The sequence below is a fragment of the Nesoenas mayeri genome (genome assembly GCF_963082525.1).
Source record: "Nesoenas mayeri genome assembly, chromosome: 2".
NCBI classification, from domain to species: Eukaryota; Metazoa; Chordata; class Aves; order Columbiformes; family Columbidae; genus Nesoenas; species Nesoenas mayeri.
Window position 1 is genome coordinate 155,684,735 of NC_137543.1, and position 13,356 is coordinate 155,698,090.

Consider the following 13,356-nt stretch of genomic DNA (forward strand, 5'->3'; position numbering starts at 1 on the left):
TTGTATCCTGCAGTGTGGGTTCAGTTCAACCAGGAATAGCACTTCAAGCAACTCAATGTTTATCTAAGTACTCTAAATTAAATAACAGGAGTAGCAACCAGGGTGGTAAAATAATGTTTTATTCCATGAATGAACAAACACTACCATGCCACATCCTAAAGTTCTTTCTACAAAAGATTGTGGACAGAGCAAATTTTTACATTTCTCAGGTCAAGTTCATTTCAGGATTTTGAGCCTGTTCAGTGTAGCAAAGTCTGGACACGCAGCATTCTTATTGTCTATTTGGCATTTTGCCAGATAAAGCTGATTTATACTGTAGTTCTTGTTCACGCATTGTTGATGCACTGTAAATTAAAGAAGACAATCAAAACCAAACTAGGTCATTTCTGTGGTTTATCAATATATTTGTCATGATGGTCAAAGTACAACCAACATTCAAAGCTTAAAATAATGATAATAAAAAAGACACACTAAAGAACACAATGGAAACATCATCATTGCTGTCAGGATGTGAGTTTACCCATAGTACTATGGAAAAAGTAGAAACCGGCATTGACATTCAAGCTGTCAAAACAAGAAAAGAAATTACATTAATTGTTATATTCCCAAGCTAGTACTTCTAAAGACTCCTGATCAGCAAAGAAGTGTTATCGCATGCATGCTGAACACAAGACTAATATTGGCTTGGGGACCTGACAAATAACTGACTTACATTCCTTTATATACAGCAAAATGAAATATACAGTATTAATACTGGCTGTACATTTGGTCAGAATACTTTACAAGGAGTGACACTAGTCAAAATTCTTATGTTGTGGTATGTGGATGTGAATGAAGTTGGATTTCCTTCTAAGAGCTGAACGTTTTCATAAGAAGTTTTAAAAGTTGCTTTGCAATGCTATAATGAAGTGTTAGACATTTTAAAGCAAAAATGCTCCCATTTTTTTTTTCTTTTACGCTAGTGTGAGAAGATGAGATAATTAGACCAGTTTGGAATGTGCTAATCATTGACCTGGAATAAAACTAAGCCGCAGACAGCATGTGCAATAAAGCCCAGCACATTGGTTTTGTTTAAATGGCTTTATGAGATGATCCGTGAAGTATCTGGTACAAAAAATTCCTACTACCATAGCCTCACCTAGCTGTTCCCCAACAGGTTGCCAACCAATTGTTCCAACACTAACAGAAAAAAATAATTGTGGCTCTCACCTATTTTTCTATAGTACAATAAAAATATCTCAGTGTTAGGCTGATTTAGCTTATTTATGTGCATATTTTTTGAGGCTGCCAAAGAAAATACTCAATCTTGCAGGCAAAGGCTGTGCCAGGAACATGAGAGTGAGATTTTCTTTGCTTTAGTCTAGTAGATTTTTTAAAGTTTGAGTACCTTGACCCCCATTGCCTCTTTAGACCCTTAAGGTCTAAAGTGATTTGGTTAATTCAGTGTATGCTTCTTCCCCATCCAGAACAAGCTGAGAAGCTAATAAGGTAAGCATGAGACCAAATGAAAACAGAAGTAAAAGCTATACAAAATAAAGAAATAATTACAGGTAGGCAAAGATCAGTTTAACTATAGCAACATTGTGTACAATTGAATTTCCGTGTCCTGTACCAATGAGAATACTTCTGAACATGGGAAAGAGTAGACAAGTAGGTATCCTTCAAAATAATTGTGCTATAATCTTTTCCATGTATTAGGTTAGATTCTTTTTCTGACAGAGTGTGATGCTAACTATAGTAACCTTCATATGGATGACAGATTTCATTGCTACTGTTTGATTGCTTGAATGCAGAGACATTAAATCTTCCAGTCCTCAAAGTGGTTTCTTGGGGTGTCCCTTCAAGTCCAGGGTCTTGCCACTTTCAAGCTAGAAGTCACTTTGTGGCAAACAAACAAACAAACAAAAACAAAAACAAAAAGGGGAAAAAAAAGAAAGAAAAAGAAAGAAGAAGAAAGAAAAATAAGATGTTGGTTGTGACGGATTAATTTCGGACAGCAGTTTCTGCTGAGTTCCCCATGCTTAATGTTCTTCCATTTAGGAAGGAGTTGCTGTCAAGTAAAGCAGATGAGCTGCTTTCAGTTTTCTTTAAATACATGCTAACAATGTAACATCTCTTTCTTCAGGAAAATGATCCAGTTGCATATTGTTAGAGAGATCTGCCTTGTGCTTAGCACGGACAAGTAGGGTTAATCGTCGTCCTCCTCCTCTTTCAGTGGGACAATCGGGAGTTTGTCCTGAACTTGGAAACACGCCACAAAGAAGTTGACAATGGAGTTGTACAAATGCTGCTCCAATGCTGCATTGCTGAAGTAATGGCTTTCATCAGGGTAAATCTGCAAAGAAACAGCGAAATATTGTAGCAGTAGGAGCTTAAAGTCTAGGATGACCATGAGCCAGCACTGGGCCCTTGTGGCCAGGAAGGCCAATGGTATCTGGGGTGGATTAGAAGGGGGGTGGTTAGTAGGTCAGAGAGGTTCTCCTGCCCCTCTACTCTGCCCTGGTGAGACCACACCTGGAATATTGTGTCCAGTTCTAGGCCCCTCAGTTCCACAGGACAGGGAACTGCTGGAGAGAGTCCAGCGCAGGGCAACAAAGATGCTGAAGGGAGTGGAGCATCTCCTGTGTGAGGAAAGGCTGAGGGAGCTGGGGCTCCTGAGAAGAGGAGACTGAGGGGTGATCTCATTAATGTTTATAAATATGGAAAGGAGGAGTGTCAGGAGGATGGACCCAGGCTCTTCTCGGTGACAACTAATGATAAGGGGCAATGGGTATAAACTGAAACACAGGAGGTTCCATTTAAATTTCAGAAGAAACTTGTTCATGGTGAGGGTGACAGAGCCTGGAACAGGCTGCCCTGGGAGGTTGTGTAGCCTCCTTCTCTGGAGACATTCAAAACCCGCCTGGACACCTTCCCTTGTAACCTCATCTGGGTGTTCCTGCTCTGGCAGGGGGATTGGACTGGATGATCTTTCGAGGTCCCTTCCAATCCCTGACATTCTGTGATTCTGTGATTCTGTGACTGACCATCCATATCTGCAACGTGAGCTGGCCTGCAAATCCACTGCTTCTCCTTGGGACTGAACATCTTCCCATGGATGCACATGCGGTCCAGGGTAATTCAGGCACCACAGTGCTCTGAGCACAGACTTGCATCTTCCTTCAAAAGGAACTTTTTAAGGGAAAGGTTTAAAATTTAGTTCAATTCAGAACAAGTTTGGTCTAAGAAGAACCAGACCACACTTAGAAAAAGCAGTGCTTGCTCTTGTGAAAACTGAAAAAATCCCAGTGCAAGTCTGTTTAGAGAAATGGCATTAGGTTTTACTAACTGAAATGAGGGATTTAAAGAAAAAAAATGCTATTAAGTAAAAAAATTGAAATAATTCTTGCTGAAAAAATAAATAGTAAAACATGGGAAGCTAGAAATGAAATAGTTTGAACACAACTTTCCATTTTAATGAAACAGGTAATCTTTGCACATGTTGAAGGAATGGAAGAGGATCATAATGGGGAGGATCATAGGCTGGGATATTGAAGGGCTGCATCCTTGCAGGCAGGACTGAAGTGTCTTACGGCTGCTCTGAGTACCTTGATCCAAGATGTAGATCCCTCAGACCTCCACTCAGTCCTCAACTAATCTTTGAGAAGCATCAAGCCCATCAGTGCCTTCAAGCTCCAAAGTACCAATGTTTTTGCACTGGAAAATGTGCAGCAGTGCCCATATTGGGCTTATTGCTTGTCTCTGGTGTCTTTGCTCCATTCTATCTGCCTTCAGAGCATGATGGAGTGAGTGTAGCCATCACATGAAGTTCCACACAAATGCAGCCAGAGGGAGCTGGTATTCAGTAAATCAAGTGTTAGTAGGGCTTGGGCACTGCAATGCAACTGTCTGTACTGTGAGCTGTAGCATGATCCTTGGCATGGTTTGAGCCTGGACTAGTTGCACTCTCCTGGTTGTGCCTTGTCATGTAGCAGAGGGTAGGGACCATCACCATGGTTGGTGGATGGGTTCGTTTTGGAAGACTGAATGGCTTGGACATGGGGCATTCAGCAAATCAGAGATGTAATTCAGTGGAAAGAGGGGCTTTCTAGACCAGAGCATGTCTTTTGCAGTGGGATGCCAGATATAAGTGACATTTCACTCAGCTTTTCTGGTTGATTTAATTTAGATCCCTGTTTCTCTGTAATTCATCCTGAATTTGGCCTGTTGTTCTCACAGAAAGTCAACAGGTATCAATTTCTTAGAGATACATCTCTCAAAACCTAATTTACTGTAATTTAATAATTGTTCTACAACTGTACAAACCAAAATAATGGTATCAAATAAGCATGGGAGTACAACATAGGCACACATTATACGGTGGTGCTATTTCTACTGCTAAGCTGAGTTTGCAAGTGGCTTTTCAAAGCTTGCTTCATAACAGCAGTTTGAGTTCAAACTGGGAAATAACTGTTTAAATATGAAAAAAATGAAACATATACTGTACCTGCAAGCTGTAATTAGCCTTTTCCCTAATTAGATGTGTGATAAGGTCTGCAGTATGCTGAAAATGGATTTTTTCTGTAAAAACAGATTACAATCATTAAAGGGGCAAATGTAATTAAGAAAAATCAAAGCCATCCCAAATATATAATGAGCTCAAATGATGGGCTAACTTACCATCAGCAGTAGCATGAATGATCAAAAATGTCTGTTCCTTCAGTAATGAGACTCTATGTGCTAATTTGGTGATCTGTGAAGGTAAAGGTTGCAATAAGATTAAAAGTCTTGCTAGAAATGAGCAATTTATATGGAAAAAATAGAAGCACTTAATTCCATTTGATACTTCATCACATGGATAACAAGCAGACACCAGCACAGCATATTCTTTTGGCTACTTGAATCAGTCTGGAGGTTAAAACAGAGCTGTCCCTGTCCTTTTAGGCTCAGTATCAGCAACAGGAAGAGGCCAGAGACTCTCGTCTGTGCTGATAACCTTCACTGAAAGCCTGAGCTGCAGAACACGTGGAGAATGCCAAAATGAATTTCCAGTGAATACAAAACACTGATGAAAAGTGTTCCCAGGTGCTATGCCTAAGAACACTTCAGAGAGGTGAAGTGACTTTGGTATGGTTTGAAAGCCAACCTCAGTGAGCTTTGACAGCTCAGGGGAGGATCTGATGCTAAATTCAAGTGTCCACTGCTGAGAATGCCTTTGCCCCCAAGTGCACAGGGGGAAATACAAATCTGAGTGACTGGGTAAGAGAAATGAAGGACTTCTCCACTTTCTGTTGCCTTGTTCAGAAGAATACAAATCTCAAAAAAACTCCAAGAGACTCCAAAAATTCTCAGAGTGGCAAAAGGAATGTACATCTCAAAATACAGATGTTACTGCTCTGTAGGGGGGCAAGGAGGAATACCTGTCTTAAATTCATGTTTCCTTCACTGTTTAAATGCATGTGTCCTGGCTCTTATTCACTTACGTGACTTAATGTATTTTTCAGTTAAGACACCCTTTTATCAGTCCTATCTTACACCTGTTTTCATCTTCCCACTATACTATGTGGTTTCCACAAAAGATAGACAAGTACGTCTCCAACAGCAACAAGACCTTCCATGTCTGGCTACAGAGGTCGAATTAGCTGGCTAAAAATGTTGGCATGTATTACTAAGATAGAGTCACTGTCATTTTATATTACAGATTACATGTATCTCTCCTCATTTAAAAGATAAATCAACCCTGAACATTAGAAGTGAGCCTGCCTATTTCTTTAGCATTAAAAGCAAGTTTTGGGGAATTTTGGTGGATGCAAGCTTGTTCTGACGTTCTTGCAGCTTTACACTCTGTATGGACTCAGATAGTGTTTGCAAATTTTGGAAGGGTGTCTCTGATCTTCCCTCTATTGTTGGACCTAATTAATGAGTTCTCTAATCCTCAGATGACCCATTGTGGGTTTTCCTTTTTTCCTTTTTTAAAAATGGGGTTGTGTCTCCCTTTTTCCAATCAGTGGGAACTTCACCAGACTGCCATGACTTCTCAAGTACGAGGGATAGCGGCTTAGCAACTTCATCCACAAGTTCTTTCAGGATCAATAGAGGCATCTCATCAGGTCCCAATGGACTTGTGCTCCTTCAGGTTCCTTAGATGGTCTCAAACCTGATCTCCTGCAGTGGGTGGTTCTTCATTGTTCCAGTCTCTGTATTTGCCTTCTGCAACTTGAGTGGTGTGGCTAGAGCACTTGCCCATGAAGACTGAGGAAAAAATTCACTGAATACCTCAGCCTTCTCCATATCCCAGGTAACCAGGTCTCCTTCTGAAGAGGGCTCACATTTTCCATAGTCTTCCTTTTATCACCAATGTACATATAGAAGCTTTTCCTATTGCTCTTGATGTCCCTGGCCAGATTTAACTATATCAGGGCTTTAGCTTTCCTAACCTGATCCCTGGCTGCTTGGACAACTTCTCTGTATTCCTCCCAGGCTACTTGTTCTTGTTTCCACTCTCTGTAGGCTTCCTTTTCATGTTTGAGTTTGTTAAGACAACAAAAGCAGCAAGCAGGTTGAAGGACACCTTCCTGCCTTTTAAATATACAGAGTTTTACTAGTGAAACCATGTTGCGTATCTCTTTTCACCCCCTAAAAGACAACACGTTGAGGAAGAGTTAAAACCCCTGTTCACATTTTATCAGGGAAATGCAGTGTCCATGCAGTTACCTCATACGCTTTGTTGTCAATCCCATGCAAGCCCAAGTATCTTTCAGAAAAGGCTGAAGCTTGAAAAGAAACAAAAAGAAAACATCAGTTCCAGTCATAAGTGAATACACTGGTGCTTCTGAGTCAAATATTACAAATACTAAAAAAAGATCCTTTCTAACCTTGCCTTACTTATACAGGGCATATTTATAAATTTTTTTGAAAATGGACTAAGAATACATATGATACTACAGTCTTTCATTATCACCACATATTTATGGTTTCTAAATAAGTCACAGAAGAGCTTTTTTTTTTTCCTTTTTCCAGAATACAGCCAAGATATGAGAGGAGAAGAGCACTATCTTCTTGTGTCCTTTTCTCCTTTCACATGGAGCCATCACCATCAAGAGTCTACTGCAAGCTCCCGTTGGTCTCACGGATAACTGCACGGGACCTTAAGGTTGGCTTAACATCACTGTCTTCTGTGGCAGTCCTTTGATTTCCACTGGCATCAAGTGCAAAGATAACTGGTGTCCCTGAAAGGACCACAATGTGCAGTGGAGTATTGTCATTGGAGAGAGGATGAGGTGGGCAGGCTGGACCACAGCTCCCACCCATGGATAGTTCAGGCAAGAAGAATTCTGGGCAGTGGTACAAGGTGGTACCAGAGGCTGGAGGGGTTTAGAGCAAAGTCTTCATTATTTAAAAGAAATAAGTAATAAAAGTTACTTTATTACTCTGACTACCATGGCTGGTCCCATTGGTGCCAGCAAAATTGCTCTTGAAGGGTTTATGGCTGGTCCTAAGAAGACACACAATAGAAAACAGGCAGGATCTTGGGGAAAAAAGCTATAACTGGGAAATGTTAGGGCAGAAACATAATTTGTGGTGATCATGAGGGTCTGTGGGCTCTGGGACAGGATTTACCATATAGTTTGAAGTCTGTCAGCGGGGAAAGAGCAGCTCCACAGGCGAACACCTGGTTCTCTTCGCCAGCTGGAAGCATGTAAGTGCTCAGGTAACCACCGTAGTCCTGGAACACAAACAAGGCAGGCACGTCAGCAGTTCTGTCGTGAGATGCTGCTGCTTTTGGGTACAGAAACAGGGCAGCTGAGACCTTGCAGCAAACTTTAGTTCATTACAGAGCTTTTAACACTTTGCCCTGAAAAAAACATCAAACAAAGGACATCTCCCTGGCTTCAGCAGATGAAGCTGAAGATGAACTCTACTCTTGTTGCGCTCCCCTGAAGGCAGGAGGGTTGTGGGCCCAAGAACTTGTCTCTTTTCATCCCACGTTATTGCTATGGGTCTGATCAGATATGTTACCTCTCCTAAATATTACCCCAGTCTTTCATTACTTAAAACGAGTATCACAATTTCAGCGTCTGCCATCACCCTGTTAACAGTTCCCTGCAGAGATGCTGCTGTATGTGCAGCTCTCTTTGCCCACCTTAAGCTTCTGTCTCCCACAAAAAACAATTTCTGCTCTTAGTCCCACTCTCATTTCAAACCGTGCGCACTTGGCAATTGCAGTTTCCCAGCCAGGCGCACACTGTGGTGTGAATCAGCCTCAGAAATCAATATTGTTGTTGTACATTTGTACTACACGATTTAGATCTACCCCCATTCCCATAGGCCTTAGGAGACAAAAATGAAATGAAAATTTGCAAGGGGAAAAAATAATTAATTATCTGACAGCATTTTTCTGACAACTAGTCACTTTCTGTGCTTGGAAGTTAATTAAAAAAATGACAAATACATTGATAAAATGAGAGCTTTCATCTTCACACATCTGAGAAAGGAGGAGTCTATCTCAAAAACAAATAATAATGAAAAAGACATCCCTGACATATTTGATAAATCACGATTTAGCTCAGCTGCGTAGCTGCATCAGCCAACTAGAGCAGCACAGAAGAACAACAGGAAAACATTACCTTCCCAAACACACCAACTCGCAGTTTATCAATGTAATGCTCCTTCAGCATCGTCCTAGAACATGAAAGAGAAGAAACAACGGGTTAAAAATATTTTTCCCTTAGATATAGCAAACATAATGTGATGTCAGCTTGAATTTGGGGTGGCAGCAGAAAAATGGTGTACACAACCTAAATTCACTCTGCCACATGCCGCTTTCACATGAATCTCGGTTCGATTTAATCTTGCAAACTGTTGTGTTGGATTTGATCAAGTAACAGCAGCAAATAACCTGCAATACTTCTGAAAGTCATAATAAAGCTGATCCTACTGCACTACTCTGATAGTGTTTTCAGTGTGATTATGTGCAGAATAAATCTAACAATATGACAGGACTTGACATTTAGGGGTTTGCACTGTTTTTTCTCTTTTTAAAAGTTTAAGGGTTTAAAGATGGATTTTTTTTTTTCAGCTATTATATCAGTCTAGCAAAAAAATAAGTAGGAGCTGATATTCAAGCTTACTTGTTTGTAGCTGTATGACTGTACAGAGCTAAAAATAAACAGGTTTTGAACACGTGACACAGATAAGTGTGCTCTAATCTAGCTCTGTTTAAGGCTTGTTTTTCTCCCCCTGCACTAGCTGGCATGAGCTGTCTCTTACATGCCATCACCTGCTTACAGAGGCAGGACTACATTCTCCCCCTCTACTCTGCTCTCATAAGAACCCCCCTGGAGTGCTGTGTCCAGCTCTGGGGCCTCCAACACAAGGACATGGACCTATTGGAGAGTCCAAAGGAGGCCACGAAGATGATCAGAGGGTTGGAACACCTCTCCTGTGAGGACAGGCTGAGAGAGTTGGGGCTGTTCAGCCTGGAGAAGAGAAGGCTCAAGGGACACCTTATAGCAACCTTCCAATACCTAAAGAGGACCTACATGAAAGCTGGAGAGGGGCTTTTTACAAGGGCATTTAGTGATTGGACAAGGGTTAATGGCTTTAAACTGGAAGAATGTAGATTTAGATTAGATATAAGGAAGAAATTCTTCACCATGAGGGTGGTTGAGGCACTAGAACAGGCTGCCCAGAGAAGCTGTTGATGCCCAATCACTGGAAATGTTCAAGGCAACGTGGTCTGGCGGAAGGTGTCAGAAGGGGTTGGAATGAGGTGATCTTTAAGGTGTTGAAACTAGGTGATCTTTAAGGTCCCTTCCAACTCAAACCATTCTATGATCCTATGATTCCCTTCTATCTTCTTGCTCTACCATACCCACCATTAAAGGAACAAGGATTAATGTCAGTCTTGGTTTATTATCATTAATGAATTAATTTCTTCAATAACAGTGTGACTCACCGAACAGCTTCCAACTGATCCTTTTCTTCTAAAAGGCCCAGCCTCCTCTTAACCTCATGCAACAGCTTAGTGCCTTGGAAGCCACTCCCACGACCGTCAAACTTCAGCACGATGGCGCTATGAGAACTGACCATGACACTTTCCCACGTCACCTCAAATCTCTCTGTTACGATCTGGTTACCAGGTGTCCCATCTCTGAAACAGAATCAAGCAAAGGCAATGGCACCAAGCATGGGCCAAAAGCCCTCCCTGGGTCTTGCCATGGAGATGGGGACTGGCAGCTCTTGCATGCATCATAAAGCAGGGCAGATTTCAAGATGGGGAGACCAGTCTCTGCAAAAATGGTGTGCAGAAAGCTGGTTGTGTGGGATGGGGTTTGAGGCTGGGGTAAAAGCTGCAGGTTGCTTTCTGCCTTCCTCTTTGCGCAGCAACTATCACTGTGCTAAGCTGAGCTTTGAATGAATCTAGCAAGCACAGCAATAACTGGGCAGGATTCCTCCCATGAATAAACCAGGGCAGTGACATAGAGGTCAGCTGAGTCTTCCCTTTTTACACCTGTTGTAATCTATATCTTTTGTCCACATTCTCCAAAGATGGTATTTTTCTGGTGGAGGGGTTTCCGTGAGGACCTTGGCTTTGGGGTGCACTGGCACTGCCAAAATATGTTGGATGAAACTTGCCGACATCTATCAACCTCTACTGGCAAGAACTGAGCTTTCATTCACTGCCCCATTCATCCAACCCAGACCTTCCCTCTCCCACGTGGTTCTCAAAAGCAGCTGTAGATGGAGCTGACAATCAATTCTGTCACCACTGCTTCACATAAGTACAGAGGGAAAGGACACTTTCAACGCGATAAATATAACAGATTAAAAATGTTCAGGCTGGCACAAAATTGGTAGGTAAGGGGAACGGGGTGGGCAGACTCCCTTTTCACTCTTCTGCTTAGGGCCAAATCCTGCATAGGGCAACTGTCTTGAGAAATATTGACCCACTTCAGCCAGACAGCTGGAAACAGTCAAGAGATGATGATGGTGGTTGTAAGTAATATTTTAAGACGGGGATTAATGTAGAGCCACTGGGACTTCCATCTGTTTCTTGTCCTTTTTGGGGTTCTTGGAGACATTAGGCAACTCACTGCAGGATCTTAATGTGCATGTGACATCAGTTATTTGCATTTATTCAAGCAAGATGCAGGCACATCCAGCTTCAGAGGCAGCCTAATCAAGTGCTGTTAGCTTGATGAGTACCAATCTTCCTCAAGCACTTGTATAATGAAGTACATTTTCTCTGCAGTAATTTTGTGATGTAACGGCACACTTACTGCAGTGCTTTTGTCCTTCATGGAGGAATGTGCAGGATGGTGTTCAGCCATTCATCAGGCATTCGTCACTCCTGCATGAGGCTTCTCTCTTGTGGGGTGTTCCCTGGCAAGCAGCAAGTGATGCAGTGGGATGCAGCCAGGGCCAAATGGGTTCTTCCAAGGTCAGTGACTTTCCTCCTCCAGTTTCTTTCCAAATTGCCAGAAAAAAACTCAGGAATCTGTATTGTTATTACTAAATGTTGCTCAAAGAAATACCCATCTGCTATGTCTGCCAGGAAGAACCTACCTAATATAAACGCTAATGTTGTGGAGATCTTCAAAGGTTTTTAGCTCTTGCCTTACTGCAACTTCAGAGGACACTGGCATTTACATGGGAAGGATTGCTGCATGAGGGTGTCTAAAATTCAAGCTGTAATGTTGACTGCATCCCACTCTAATACTACCTGCCGTTAAGCACACGGTGAATGCTCCAGGCATTGGGACAGAAAGTCAACACCCATCTTTTATTCCTCCCACTCCTGTTTCTCCCCCCCTTATTACTGAATTGCAAAGGCACGTGGAACAATTTTACAGAATATTACAATTTACTCTGCAGGATTTCACTAGGGCACTCTCCTGAGAGCTGAAACCATTGACTTAAACTTGGGAAAAAAGGGACCTACAGCCAACCTCTCCCAGCTTTGAGGTGAGACAGGGGTTAGGGACCAATGTGCCAGATTAAGGTGTTAAAGCAGTCTGGCACTTATTGTAAAAACTGTATCTGAAAAGGTTTTGATCAGGCCAAGGTTTCCATCCTACCCTAAAAAGGTGAACAGGAAGAAAGGACGAGCGAGAACTTACACAATCAAAAGCAAGGGGTAGTGCGCGGTGTCCGAAAAGGTTGCTGGCTTTAAGATCTGCATTGGCAATCCTAGGCAAAAAAAAAACCCAAATAACAACATGTTTTCAGTGTGGGAATGCTGACATAACTCTAATAGGTGTTTCTGGTGCTTTGGCCACTTGTGAACAGGAACAAAATGGCATTTCATCAGAGGCAGTGGTAAATACCACCTTAGAAACACAGATGTTGTCAAAGAAAAGACACATATTATGATAGCTGAGGTGACAAGAAATGTAAATCGGGAGTACAGTGTGAGCTGCTCAGTCATGCTTCACTTTTACAGCATTCAATTAACATCTGGCAATAGCTATAATTTTCCTTTTTGGCAGCTGGGAGAGTGACACAGCCAGAAATCAATATTTCAGGGCAGCAGAGGAGGGGGAAAATTGGTGATGAAAATGATAATTTAAAACCCAATTAAGTATGGTGGCTGGGGGATAGAATAGGATTATTTTGCTATAATGGTGTGAGGACAGATAAAGAAACACTTATTTTAATTCTAACTTCTAGAGGGCTTAATTTTGCTATAGAACAGGAGGTAAATGTGCTGACGCCTACACCATTATACTGGTACTGAACCAATGTAAGTATGGGACGTGGTCACCAAAGCTTCATTTAATGCTTCCTATGGCTTCATATTGACAGCCCAAACTGCTGCCATACAAACGCTTTCTGCATTAATGAGATGACATTTATTTTTAAAATGTTAACTACAATCCAGATTAGCAAAGGCCCAGCAATCAAATCGGTATTAGTAGCATTTTCCGTAGATTAATACACAGATTAACCACGCAGTTTAAGTGGTTTGCTTTGCAATCATTGTCTGACACTCCACCTAATTAGTTATTCCATCTGAATGCTAATAGCTGCAAATTGGCTCAATGGCCAAGAGACAGCCAAAAAGGCCATCACTTGACTTTAAATATAACTAAGCACTACGTGCAGTGTTCCCCAGGCTGTTAAGCCCAAAGCTGTGAATATACAGGGGGAGCGCAGAAGAACAGCCACACATCTGCGGCCAGCTTGTATTTGTTAGACACACACACACATATATTTTACATTAAATGACTAGAATCACATTTCAATGATACCTGCAGTTAAGAAATTTAGCATCAAGCTCAGTTATTCCTAATAAGATGCCAGTGCCACTATGAATTGGCTCACGGTAGGGATAGGCATGATCTTTGTGACAGGCTCTTTCCCCATCTTTTCCTG

At 41.7% G+C, this 13,356-nt stretch overlaps 1 protein-coding gene across 1 annotated transcript in view; it reads right to left on the bottom strand.

Moving 5' to 3' along the window:
* Window positions 1-2,188: 2,188 nt before the first annotated feature.
* DPP6 (dipeptidyl peptidase like 6) overlaps window positions 2,189-13,356 on the bottom strand; it is a gene marked incomplete at both ends in the record, with an annotated part of 413,796 nt that continues 402,628 nt past the window's right edge. Inside the window, 8 exons of the mRNA XM_080340056.1 lie at window positions 2,189-2,335; window positions 4,487-4,560; window positions 4,660-4,732; window positions 6,694-6,752; window positions 7,600-7,705; window positions 8,607-8,661; window positions 9,938-10,132; window positions 12,102-12,171. Coding sequence (XP_080196182.1) covers window positions 2,189-2,335; window positions 4,487-4,560; window positions 4,660-4,732; window positions 6,694-6,752; window positions 7,600-7,705; window positions 8,607-8,661; window positions 9,938-10,132; window positions 12,102-12,171 — 779 coding nt within the window. The remainder of the gene's footprint in view (window positions 2,336-4,486; window positions 4,561-4,659; window positions 4,733-6,693; window positions 6,753-7,599; window positions 7,706-8,606; window positions 8,662-9,937; window positions 10,133-12,101; window positions 12,172-13,356) is intronic.